Source organism: Apaloderma vittatum, unplaced genomic scaffold, assembly GCF_000703405.1.
Source record: "Apaloderma vittatum isolate BGI_N311 unplaced genomic scaffold, ASM70340v1 scaffold2643, whole genome shotgun sequence".
Taxonomy (NCBI): domain Eukaryota; kingdom Metazoa; phylum Chordata; class Aves; order Trogoniformes; family Trogonidae; genus Apaloderma; species Apaloderma vittatum.
Window position 1 is genome coordinate 14,146 of NW_009706214.1, and position 13,322 is coordinate 27,467.

General features: G+C 44.1%; 1 protein-coding gene across 1 annotated transcript in view; it reads right to left on the minus strand.

The window, feature by feature from the left end:
- Positions 1 to 11,436, minus strand: part of RBM27 (RNA binding motif protein 27) — a gene marked incomplete at its 5' end in the record, with an annotated part of 16,152 nt that extends 4,716 nt beyond the window's left edge. The window contains 11 exons of the mRNA XM_009865686.1: positions 1 to 156; positions 1,301 to 1,454; positions 1,774 to 1,921; positions 3,762 to 3,911; positions 5,870 to 6,004; positions 6,944 to 7,177; positions 7,733 to 7,993; positions 8,711 to 8,904; positions 9,459 to 9,562; positions 10,505 to 10,629; positions 11,290 to 11,436. The exon at positions 1 to 156 is cut by the window's left edge and continues 123 nt beyond it. Of these exons, the coding sequence (XP_009863988.1) occupies positions 1 to 156; positions 1,301 to 1,454; positions 1,774 to 1,921; positions 3,762 to 3,911; positions 5,870 to 6,004; positions 6,944 to 7,177; positions 7,733 to 7,993; positions 8,711 to 8,904; positions 9,459 to 9,562; positions 10,505 to 10,629; positions 11,290 to 11,436 (1,808 nt within the window). The remainder of the gene's footprint in view (positions 157 to 1,300; positions 1,455 to 1,773; positions 1,922 to 3,761; positions 3,912 to 5,869; positions 6,005 to 6,943; positions 7,178 to 7,732; positions 7,994 to 8,710; positions 8,905 to 9,458; positions 9,563 to 10,504; positions 10,630 to 11,289) is intronic.
- Between the last annotated feature and the right edge of the window lie 1,886 nt (positions 11,437 to 13,322).

The window sequence follows — 13,322 nt, forward strand, 5'->3', positions numbered from 1 at the left end:
CTGCAGCACCGGGGGCTGCTGCTCGCGCTGCCTGTACCACAGCACTCGTATGAACCGATTGTTGAGAACGGCCTCCGTGCTGGAAATCGCCTTCCTAGCCTCGTCGTTAGTCAAGTACTGAATGAGAGCAGCTTCGGGGTCGTTTTGGAAAGCGACCTAAATCAAAAGTTGGTTAGAATGCATCATTTCACAAGGAAGAAACCATCTCAACAGCAGCAAACCCATCTGCAGTAACGACTGGGATATCCAATGATATTAACAGCTCAAAATACAGGTAAAATATTGTATGTAATGAAAGCCAACCACCTTTTGGGAAACATGGCACATACGTGCAGCAAAGCCCACATATATGAAAACAAAATACTAAAAAAAAGAGTCTCCTCCACCAGATAGCAACACGTATTCAGAGCAGTGTGAGCTGCTGCCGGGGTCTGACTGCAGAGACCCTGGTGCGGACTCGGAAGCTCTTTATTCCAACCTCCTGAAGCAGACCGCTGTTCGAGGACGTGCCATGCAAAAGGTCACCACATGCTCACAGAAGCCTATCAAACAGTCTTGAATACGACTCTTTTTCTCTAAAGATTAACCACAGGAATAAAAACCTATCTTCGACTTCCTAGTATGATGACTGAGCTAGCATGGTTTTTAAAGTAGGATTTCCTTATGGAGGCACAGAAGCACCACAGTATCTTTTGGGCTAAGGCACAGAACAATCGATTCAAGCAATGCAGAGGCTTAGCAGGATCTTTATTCAGACATCCAACCAAGGGCTTAAGAGGAAAATGCTTTGCCTAGAAAAACAAACAGCAGTTACATGTTGTTTTAGCCACCCAGCTACCTATGTTTTGCCCATAAAGTGCTTTTCCCCTTCTTCTGGTGCAAAGAACGCCACTGAACTGGAGCCAGATCTAGAATGCAAAGTCGTTATAGACTGATGCACAGCCAGACTCTCCTGTGGCATCCTTGTCAAAATCCTGACTATGAAATACCGTAGGATTATCGTAAAGACTTGAATTGTTAGAAGATCTCTTCCAAAAATTATACACAAGTTGGTTTAGATACAGTTAAATGTGCAAACCTTTCAAATTTACTAAGACCTCATGAGGGCAGAAGCCAACATACTTCTACAAAATTAAGATAATAATACGGAGAAGAGGTTTCTTTGACTTTGATTCCCCACTCTCCGAGCCAGCCTCCATTAAGAATTCTCAAGGAATGTAGTTCAGCTGCAATATTCAAGAAGGCTGCAGCGAAAATAAAGCACCCACCAAGAGGTGTAACCCTGAACTTTGTTTTTTACCTGAATGTTTACAATGTTTCCAAATTTGCTGAAATGTTCGTTGAGCTGTGTAATATTGTTCAACTCTGGTGGAATTTTTCGAACTTCTAATTTTGTATTAGTGTACTGATTCTTTTTCAAAAATCCCGGCTTATTCTGGTTGTTATTTGCTTGCCTAGAAAAAACGAGAACGAGACAGTGATTTAGACAGGCGCACGCAGACTTAAGTAAGGCAGCAAACGCTCACGCGCTTTTAACTTCTGTTTCTCTCACAAAAAGTACACGCTCCAGGCACTAACACAAAAGAGCTCTCCTCCCACCACCAGATATTTAGTGTCTGTATTACGTGGTCACGGACCTTCTGACCCAGCCAGCCCAGATTTCAGGGGCCGGTGACGAGCGACTGTCCTGGCCCAAGCCAGCCCACCCCCAAGCCCCAAGCGCGAGGGCAGTGCCGGGCGTGCCAAGAGCCAGCGGCAGCTGCTCATCCTTACTTGGCCAGCCACGGCTTCTTCAACGGTGGGCACTTCATGCTGCTCGGAGATCTCTTCCTGCTGTCCGGTTCCAGGACAACTCTAGTGACGTTGCTGCTGTTATTTGTGATGGGAAGGGGAGGTTCTGTCTGGATGATGATGTTGGCAGCTGGAGGAAAGGGAGAAGGCCTGTGTTAGTGACCATGTATCAACAGGGACATTGGAAAAGCTTCCACTTAAACAGCAAAACAAGATTAAGTTTGGAACCATAAAAATCAGGAAGACTTTATCATGTAGGTCAGTTTGGTTTATGAAGTTACTTCCAGGTCCCCTGCTAGCCTAGCTAAGTGCCCTGAGGAAAACAAACAGTCCAGCCACGAGGGATCAGATTTTGACCTTTAAGATTCGTATCAGCTTGAAGAAAGAAAGCTAAAACTCTGTCTTTCAGGTACTGAAAATTCATATTCTGTAGGAAAAGAAGAAAAAAAAACCAAACTCAAAAGGTTCCCAAACTCCCAGACTTCAGATGAGAGTTCTGCAGCGCATCATGGGCTAAATCAACCTTCCCTCTGTTAACTCTTGACAAGGAAAAACCGACCAAGAACCCATTTCTCCCACTGCTATCAGCCCATTGCCATCCCTCCATCCACTTCTCAGCAACAATCTGTTAATTAAGCACAACCACGGCATGAAATTATACTCTTGGAGACATTAGATTTAAAGGTTGGAGCAACTTCTACAAACACCCAGCTGAAGCACTGGATCACAGTTCAAAGATTTACTCACAGCCCTGTAAGATTATGCTATTGCTGTTCATCTCCTGCGTATGCCAGATATTCAACTCCTAAAAAGAAGTCTCAGTTATAAGTGAATTTTCTACGGCGTTTATATATGCCAGAGCTCCGAGGATTACACTGGTGAGAACAAAGACTTTTGGGCACTTTCGGGCATAGTTTTTATCTGACTTTGAGGATGACTTTAGAATCTACCTCACACACACCTGACACAAGACAGTACAAGTGGTCAGCTGCACATCGCCCAACGCTCAGCCGTGCCTCACGCTGGAAGGGGCTCTCACAGAGAATCTGAGGGCCAGCAGTAAAGCCCCAGCCTGCTTTTGCGATGTTCATTAAGATGAAAACAGCAATTTCTGCGATAATATTTAATCATATTCTTTATAGGATGAGCCACTGGAAGGATATGTTAAAAAAAATAAAACCTCGCCTACTGAGTAAGAAATGCTGAAGTGTAACAGCAAACACTGAAATTTAACGTCTTTTGTCTTAGGGCTGGGGGCAGGGAAAGCAGGAGGGAAAAAGAAAGTTACGCCAACACAAAAAAACTTTCTTTGAAGAGCCTTCACTTGCTCCCCCCCAAAAGATATTTTGTAGGCGTCACCACTAAGAGGTTACATCTGCATCCACGCGGCTGAGGATTCAGAACCTCTTCGGTGCAGAGTGGGGCTGCCCCGGGGCAGCAGAACTAGTGCTACTGCTGTGTTCAGAGGGAGCACCTGGCTGGCAGAGCCAAACCGGCACGTACAAACCCACGCCACGATAACTCCCCTCTTCGCTACCACCGCAGCAGCCGACACGAGTATTGCAGATCATCACCTCTGTGTCCCAGCCCCTCAGCAGGCCCTTGGCAACTCGAAAGCAGTCTTCAGACTGTACTGCTTAAAGACATCTTTCTGCACCATTTTTCTTACTAAATACCCAAAGAACCTCTGTTTTTTTCTTCCTAGAGAGGAAAAAAACCCCAACAAACCAACCAAAAGAACCCAACCTTGTAACATTCCAAAGCATGTCATTATTTTTAACCAAAAAGGCTGCTTTGACTTTAATAGGGTCATATCAGCATTTTAGAAAAAGGTAGAGATGTCTGAATATTGCTCTGAAATACTAGATCAGCGAGGAAAAACTATCGCTTTCAGCCTGAAAAAGGGGAAAAATAATGTGTTGACGTCTTGGATAAAAATAGCAACAGCAAGGACTAGAAACCCTTCCTACCTCTTGGATTTGTATCCATCTCCCCAGATGTTAGGCCAATTAGATTTGGACGCTGCGTTTGTGCTCTTGTAAAGAACTGTCGATACTGAGATCTACCAGCACTGGTAATACTAGGAGCTTCGGGGTTATAGCCATCTGGCTCATATGTATCTACAAAAAAAGAGAGAAATGAAAGAATTTTTCAAGTGAGTTTAAGACTCGGGGTTAGTCTTCCTTTAAGGAAATGCAGGGATGTCCAAGAATCAAAAGTTGCTTTGGACGAAGACAAGAGAGAAAAGAGGTCGCGCGGCCAACGCGTGCAGCCATTTAAAACCCTCCGCTGAACTTCACGCCCAAGCCTCTTGGAGCATATTCTCTTTCGCTTTCTCATCTGAGAGGTGCTGTTTGTCAGAAGCACACAGGTCACAACAACCGAGTACTGCCTGAAAAGGGAGCGAGGTGTCTGTGTGACAGCCTTCAGAACGTCTGACACTGTTTCAGGGCAGTGACAAAAAGATTTAATTTGAGCATTTATTCTGTGAGGCCCAAGATGCAAAGAGATTTTCAGTCTTCGCTGCCCAACAGTCTAGTTTACTTGAGAAAACAATTTTTGGGGAAGAATGTATTCAAATGGTTCCAGTCAAAGAAAGTCGTGAAATTATGTAATTTGACAAATACTTATGCATTAAATTATCTTAATTTATACATGAATGAGCCTCATATTGCTCCTCCAGCCCAAGGTCTGAATCAAGGATGATCCATTTTTCTAACCGTAAAAAGGAAAAGCTATACAAGAACTCACATGAATGAAGCCTACAAAAAGCCTCCACAGAAACCAAGTACATCCTGGAACAGAAAGGGGACTTGAGAGACTTGAAGCACTCCAAATTTCCTCTCCTTATTCCACAGCAACATTGACGACTCTCCAACTTAAAACAGATGCCCCAGAATTTCAATACTGATGTTTTGGAGTTTAGTTTCAGACTCTGCCAAGAACTTTCATTAACCTTGCACGAGGCGAAGCACAACCTGGCACACAACTGACTGCAGGAAGGCAACCAGCAGTTGTCACCACAACAGCCCAAGGACAGGACGTGAGAATCTCCACAGAGGTTCTGCACAACAGGATGATGTCGTGCAGCTCAAGCCAGCGATGCCCTGCTGGCTAAGACAGACAGAATCCCCCACTAGAAGAACTTCTGAAGCTGAAAGAATCAGACAGTAACATCTAAATGTCTGACAGCACTTGGAGGTAACTGAACAGGTAACCTAACAAGGTATTTGAGTGACTGAAATTCTGAAAAGCACGGAAGTCACAAAGGAAAGGACGTGGATCATGAATTAGAGCTCTCTTTTAAATAAAATTAAAAATATTTATTTAAAAAAACCCAAAACCCGACAGATGAGAATATTACAAAACACTGAGGCTTAATTATCTTGTTTTGCTCATGTAAAACACGGACATGACATTACTCTTTTCATTATCAAAGAAATATAGGCTTTGTTGGATTTAAACCGAGCAGTCTGGGACTCTCCAGGCATTTTGATACTTCCTCTCCTAAAATTCACTTTTTAAAAGTTTAAGCTCTGTTAAACACGATAGGCATGTCCATTGAAAGCCATTATTTCTTTTTGTTAAAGTTAGAAAGCTAGAACTAAGTCGATTCTGGAAGAAAAAAGAAAGATAGAAAGGAAGTACTAATGTATGTGAAAGCTGTAGAGACTATTGGGATATACAGCTGGAAAAACCAAGCAACCCTCTCATGTAGTGGCCAGAATCAGAAGGGAATAAAGACCAAGTTCAACAGCAATTACAGGTTTGCAGATCTGTCTTTTGCCTCCTAATGCTCTATGAAACAGCTTGAAGCTGAAGGCATCCCGTTCTTACACAGCAATCTCCCTGCTCTGAGCACACGAGCCCCAGAGCAAGTCCCCTCACTGCTCTCTCCTCAGACAGGGCGGGACACCACAGCACCTGATGGACCAACCGCAAGGAAAGCCATCAGATTCTTTTTAGATCTGCACGTACTGAAGGAAGACAGAGAGAATAATTTCTAATCGTGGCTCAACAGAGGAATTTAAAAATATACATCTCAAGCAGATTTTAAAAAAAAAAGGCATTTGCTTACGTTCCGATACTGTATACAGGAGGTTCTGGGGTAAAGGAGGAGGTAGCCTTGCTCCCACGGGTGCAAGACTGGGCACTGCGCTTGTCCCAGGCTGGTCACGATTATTTATCAAACTCGACTGCGTTAAAGGCGGTCCTGCAACGACACCACAGAACGAGTCACTGAGACAGCTCCATACATAAAACACGCAAACAGCTCAGTGCAATCTGTTTATGCCTTGCTTTGAACAAGGTCAGGTTTCCAAATATTTACAGTCCCACTGCAGCAGAAGTATATGGAGAAATCCTGTTCAGGTGAGTTACTCTGATCCCAATACTTTTTCAGAAAGGACAAAGCTTTAAGAAAAAAAAAAAAAGGAGAAAGAAAAGTATCTTTCCTTCCCCAAAGGTTTATTACTGTTAGAGCTGGCATTAACTAAAGCAGCTCCTCCCTCAGCTCTGCCACAGAGAATCACGGCTTGCTCAGAGCAAGAGACTGTATCAACAACATTTCAGTTTCCCAGCGCTGTGTTACTGGCAGAGAGAGTAGCGAAACAGAGTAACCACAGATCTAGTATTCTATTTCTGCATGGAATTTACAGCTCTCTGTTGCTTTTTATTAGCAGATAATGCAGCACACACACAGACATTTATTAGAACTTTCAAGAGGTCCCCATGTGTTGCCTGGTCTAGTCGAGAGGTGACGTCCCTGCCCGTGACAGGAGGTTGGACCAGATGATCTCTACGGTCCCTTCCAGCCTCGGCCATTCTTTGATTCTGTGATTACACCTCAACACTTCTGTATTAAGGAAAAAAACCCCAAAAGCTAGTAATCCAATTGTCAGTAATCAACCCAAACACTACCATGGTTACGAGACAATCTGGAGACACTTCCCTGCTCGAATCACCTGGTTCAATCTGGAGTGCTTGGAACGTCGTATTTCACAAGGTGATTTTTCAGAATGACTTTGGCAATATTTTAAGAGCGCGCGGCTAGCACAGAAACTTGAACTCGTTCAAATACACACAGAACTTCCAGAAAGAGCTATTGTTTTCACTTGGTCACAAAGAAACACACAACAAGGCTTTGACTTACTGGGCACAGGAAGCACAACAGGAGGTGGTGCCTGTGGGTGAGCTTGTGGAACTGGCAACCTCATACTGCGAGCTGGACCTGGCAAAGGGGGCAGAAGCATCCCAGGAGGAGGAGGAAGCCCCGGAGGTGGTGGAGGAAAAGGAATCATACTTGGCAAGGAAACTTCATCTACTACTAAAGGATCACTTCCATGATCAAACTGGCAAAGATCACCAAATACACAAAATCCTCGCTCTGCAAAACAAGACATTTAATCTTTTTAGAAAAAAAAAATAAAACAGTTGTCAGCGATTTGTAGCATCTCAGTTTTTGCTGGAATTTCTTAGAGAAGACATGCCATCACGTATCCAGCATTACATTATCAGATCAGGTTTCAACATAATTCCAGCTAGAATAATATTCCATAAACACGTACAAACAGGCAGGCATCCATCATAAAAGCTGTGGGGAAAGAAGTCCCAAGTGCCATCTGGTTTATATTAGTCACATACAGCGCAACCCACATCGGCGCTGCCGGGGCTGAGGTACGTGCCACGCACAGACAGACCTGCGGGTTCCGCAGGCCCTCACCCAGCAACCGCCACGTTGTCAGTAACCTGCTCCCAGTACGACTGGTTATTTCCCCAGTACAGGGCAGAACATATATGCATCTTCTGCACACAAGGTGCACCCCACACACCAACTGCATCTTGACTTGCTGCCCACATTTAGTGAATACGTCAAAAAAAAAAAAAAAAGTGACAGAATAACGAAACAAGGCACAAAACTGAAAACAAAGAAACAGTTTACCATCGTAATCTTGACATCTTTTTTTAGGAGGAGGAGGGTTTCTGCCAAATGAACTGGCATTGCTGTGGTTTTTATAGTAATTTGACCAGCTCTCGGTTGTGTTTTCAAGATGGTGTGCAGGTGCAATTACAGTAACAGCACTGGGAATAGACTGGGCAGAGGAATACTGGTCAGTAGATTTACTGGGAGACACGGAAACTGGATTATATGAGCCTTCCACATCATTTCTTTCACTCTTGAATTTTGATCTCTCTCGGTGCTCTATTAAGAAAAAAAAAAGACAGGAATTTCATCTTACCGATGGAATAAGAACTCAATAAAATGCAAACAGGCTTTTAAATTCAGAAATCTAATGTCTACTTTGCAAAATGCACATTCATTCCCCCACTTATTCCATTCCAGATTACAGCTTTCTGTTTTAAAGCAGAGAGTGGGAGGAAAAAAGCCTGAAACAACAAGGTACCCCCTGCCCTTAACTAATGAAGCCTCAACATGCCTAGAAAGCTGTGCCTCCTGCTTTTCCAAGAGACCTGAGTTAGCCCTAAAAAAACTCAGATCACATAGTAACCATACTCAATTACAAAGAAACCTTCTCTAAAAAATACAGAGTAACAAAGTGAAAAAGAAAGTAAAACTATTTTGCCAAAAGATAGATCTTCGGGGTGGGTGGGGCAGGTGGGAGATAAACGCACAGCTCTGTCAACACACACAGCACAGCAACACCAGGACTCATACCCACCGGTACACCCTTAGGGATAAATTCATAGGTCAGCAAAGAAGAAACAATCCCCTTATTTGTTCTCTGCTGAAGAACTGCATCTTAGTTAATAACGTTAGGAACACAAAGCTCTCCAATTTTGCTCCAGCTACTCAAGGACACCAACAGGCTGCTAGACCACAGAGCAGGGAGAAGTGCCCCCGCATCACTGCCACAGCTGCCCTTCAGTGTTCTCCCAAAGCAGCTCCTCAGGCACTCACCAGCGCTCCGGCTGGCATCGCGGTCTTTGCTTCTGCCCCTACTACGGCTACGACTCCGACTTAAGCCTCTGCTTTTACTACGGCTTTTACTCCTGCCCCGTCGCCAGCCAGACTTCTCTCTGTACAAGTCACTCCTGTCATAGTATCGGTCATAGTCCCTCCACTTCCCATCATCTCTCTTCTTCTCTCTGGATCTAGAAAAAAAACACAGGTACATCATGTTTATGAAAAGAGAAAACAAATGAAGAAACAAGCTTGCAATGAGTTGAGATACTGTTCATCCTTCCTGTCCAATTTGGACAGTGAAATATTCGAGTCAGGATTTCCAAATTGCATAGAACGGTACCGAATCTCAAAGCTGGGTCACTGATCCGTAGAAACCAGTAAGGTGAAAAAGTTAAATGACCAGAACACATTTTAAAAGAGATGTTGACACTTTTTGAGCAACCCCCCCATTCCCGACAGACACCCCATCTCACTTCACAATGCTTTCAATTTGTGTAACAAGGGAATGAGTACAGTCCTAGGTACTAATATTTGGAAAATACCATCATTTCTTGGGACTAGACCAACTTTTGGTGAAGGGCTCTCATGCATGTGATCAGCACACAGATAATCCATTAGAGACAGAGAAAAGCAGGGAAGAAATAACTATTCATGAAAAACCAGCAGCTTTGAGGTTAAAATCCACCGTTAAAGACTGCCAGCAAATACTGAGCATATATCAATATCTTGGTTCAAAACTAACCTTTGCTCACTGGAATCTGTTCGGCTTCTCTGCGGACTGGAATACTTCTTTTTCCTGCCATCCCTCTCTTCAACGGACTCTTGAAAATTGTGTTTATGAGACACCTACCAATCAAGGATGAGTACACAGATAAGGTATTTTCTGAATCTTGTAACTGGAACACAGCTAAGGAGAGTTACTTCTCTGAGTAGATACAGCTAGTTTACACTTTGAAATAAAAGCTTTAAAGCAAGAAAGCGTTCACGTGGCTGAACTAGTCAGATGTCTCGCAGCCTCACCAAAAGCAGCTGTTAGTGACACCGCTCCTGCGAACCACCTCGAATCCCTTTTGTACTTTTGCTACCTTTGCACCACTTGCACACCGCTTAGAAGTTGCTGTAAATTTTGGTGGCAGAAGTTCACGTTGCAATCACCTTTAAAAGCCTGACCTGAGGCCCTGCTACCCACACGAGTTGTGTGATGTGACCTGGGGTCCCTTCCAACCCAGGCTCAGCGACGACGCTGCACTTGCTCCGCATCCCCCACTTGCAGGAATCACAAACTGAGCAAATCACCAAGGCCTCCCTGATGTGGAAATGATTACCACCCTGATCCTGTAAAGCTGTCCCAGATACCTTCTTTTGCATGACCCTCCCTCCCCAAGACCCTGGACCCTCTCCCTCTCCCTGCCCAGAGCACTGGTTAAGTCAACTGAAAGGAGCTCTAGAACGTTTTTTCTAAATTACGACGGCGTTTTGAGAACTGGTCAGAAAATCGTTCAAGTGAAAGTCTTGTATGATTGCAAACAATGAGCTTCCATCTCCAAAGCAACTACCATAAATTGTCATAATTCTGGGTCTTGACCTCAGATTGAAAAAAGGACATCAGGAAAGGATTTTAAGATGTTCCTGCCTGAAGGATAATCTCCCATTTTTCTTCAAATATACACGGATTGTAAAGTTCATTACTCACAATAAAGTAGACTTTTCTTTCAGATTTTGCCTCACAAATGTATGGGATGGCTAATTTGAAAATTAGAGGCAGGTAGACAGGAAAAATCATGTTACCTCTTCCTTGACGACTTCTTTTTCCTGACCTGCAGGCTTCGCTTCTACTTTCGCGGGTTCAAGAGAAGGAAGATAACTCTTCGTGTACAGACTTTCAAAAAGTTTATCTACAAAACCTGAAGTTTCTGAGGATACAGAACACAAGAAAAATATCATTACATATTGATTTAAGGACACTGTTAGATTTACCAGAGAAGTCCCTGGAAGAAGTAATCCAGGTAGACTGCTCACAGCAGCATCTTAGATTAACGAACATTAGTTCCACTCAGGCAGCTGGAATTACATTTGTGGAACTGAAGATGGTTCATTTAGACAGGGAAATTCATCTGGTGTATTCAAGACAGAAACAGAGAATTTTCCTTCAATCACATTTACAACTTTGAAATGTTCCAACAGGCAAGCGTGATCAACAGCTTCAATCAGGGAGTACGGCTACTCCACCAGCTACAGTCAGTAGCCTCTCTATGGCAATTTTTATGATTCACCCATTCACAGAGGACTAATCAACAGTTTCACAGCAGGTCCCCAAAAACCATGTGATAACTTCCCCAGCAAGTGTCACAATTTCAAGTGCTTAAACCCCTGAATTTGAACTAAATTGCCACGCTAAGCTCACCAAAAGCCAGACAGATTAATACAGGTCAGGTTTTCAAAAGTTATCAGACACCTGCCAGTGAAACTTCTGGGCACATTAGTGATACTTCAGAATGAAATCACTGGCTTTTACCTCCTCCCACCCACCAGGAACAAGCCCACAGAAGAGATAGCACAGTGGAGCACAGTACCTTTCTGCAGAAAGACATCCAGCTGATCGGCACAGAAAGCTTTCAGCTCTTTCTCTGGTTTGTCTTTCTTGACTAACGCCACAACGTAGTTGGCTAAGGCTGAGGGGTCTGCATCGCATCTGCAGAGAGAAAGAACCGTTCTTGACTCTGCAGGAGTGTGCCAACTTCCCCGTGTCGGACAGTCCTGCCACAGAAAACCCACCAAAGAAAACCACGTCGGACGCTCTCCTGACATCCAGCGCGGACCCAGCGGCACTGGCATGGCCGAGCCAGTAAAGCTGCTTTTCCATCACAGCACAGTACTTCAGGTGCCTTGGGACCACTCCTGCCCTGCCACACCTGACAGCACTCCCACTCTTCTGCTCCGTCCTCAGCTTTGCTGAGGAAAACCTGCCTGTCTCCCTTTTTACAGGAAGAGCCAATTCGGGGGCATCTCAGCCCTTGCTTCTTAACTGTCTCTAAGCACAGCAACCACCACCGAGTATGGCTCCACAAGAACAGCAGAGCAAGCACCAGCACAGTCACTGCACAATTATTGCAAAGTATTACAGTGGTTTTAAGGTATTAAAACACCACTACTATGGAAAGCAGTTCAGAAAGACATATTGCAAAAGCACATTTTAAACATGCACACAGATACGTTCTGCACAGCTCAGGTTACCGAGCCTGACGTACTGGGGTTTTCCTCGCCTACAAACTTGACAACACTGGTAAACTATCTGATACAGATTCACCATCTGCATTTAGCCCTTATCTAGCTTCATGAAGGCCACAGATAGCCAGCTCTGTGCAGCAATACCCTGCCACTAATTTTTAAACTGGATATTGCTTTAGATTCCATTATTTAGCTGCTAGGAAAACTCTCCAAGTACGAACTAGATTAACAGTGTTACATGATTAAGCAACAGCATCTCATTTTGCCTCTCTTAAGAGATGCAGATGCAAGCTCTCAGATGGTAGGCTGAGCCCTACAGCAGTTCGATGATTTAAAGATGACTTTTAAATCAGAGGGGATTGTGTATTTTCTAAGAACATTAACTATAGACATTGCATAAACTATACAGACCTCAAAATAATCTCAAGTAAAAAAAAAACTAGTCTGGAAAACAAACAAACAAAGCACAAATTGCCATGCAGGTGCCAACTGGTTAGAAAACAAAAAGCCTCAACGAGAAGCCAACCAAGCAGCTCTACTCCAAATTAGTTGGTTCGCTGCTTCCAACATTCAATGAAAACCATGTTAAATGTAGCAATTAGCCACAAAGAAACCATGAATTCACACACACACTCATAAAAAGAAAAAATATGTGTTCACTGCCAGGGCCTGCATGGAACCAACTATTAACCTTCAACTTCAAATACAGGAGACGGTCCAGCACTGCACAACCATTCCATCCTGGTCTGAGCTAACAGAATATGTTCCCATCCTATTCTCCACATACCAATTTGTCTTAAGTGTGACACTACAGGTGTGCGTGCAAGGTCCGTACGCTTCTCCAGGTTAAACCTTTTGTATTTTCAGCCTTGAATCCTCCCCTGTCAGGACCCACAAGGAAATTCTAAGATTCTCTACCATGAACCCTTGTCTCAGACTCACATCCCTATGGTACAGCTCAGACACCAAAGCAACGCCGGACAGCAAGCCAGAAGCTTGACTGGAAAGCGCAGTGAGGGCGTAGGAGCAAGAGTTATGCTCAAGTCCAGGCAGACTTTCAGAAGAATTTGACCAAGTATCAGAGAGATCTATTATCTTCAAAAACAAAAAAAGGAAAGTCATGAAGAATTTGGAAAGTTCTAAAGTCTAGTTAAAACACAAAACCAGAAAAATCTCTGCAGACGCACAAGTTAACGGCACATCGTAAACGTGCGTCCTGTAGCTTCCGAGGGGTCTCAGCCTTACTGCGAGAGAGCTGCAAGGCGGGCTGTGGCTGACAAGGCAGCTTCCTTGCCGAGATGGCTGCCGCAGACCAAGCTGCACGGACAGCTCGCTGGGCCACGCCACGAGCACCCGGGGGCCTCCCAGAGCCACGGCC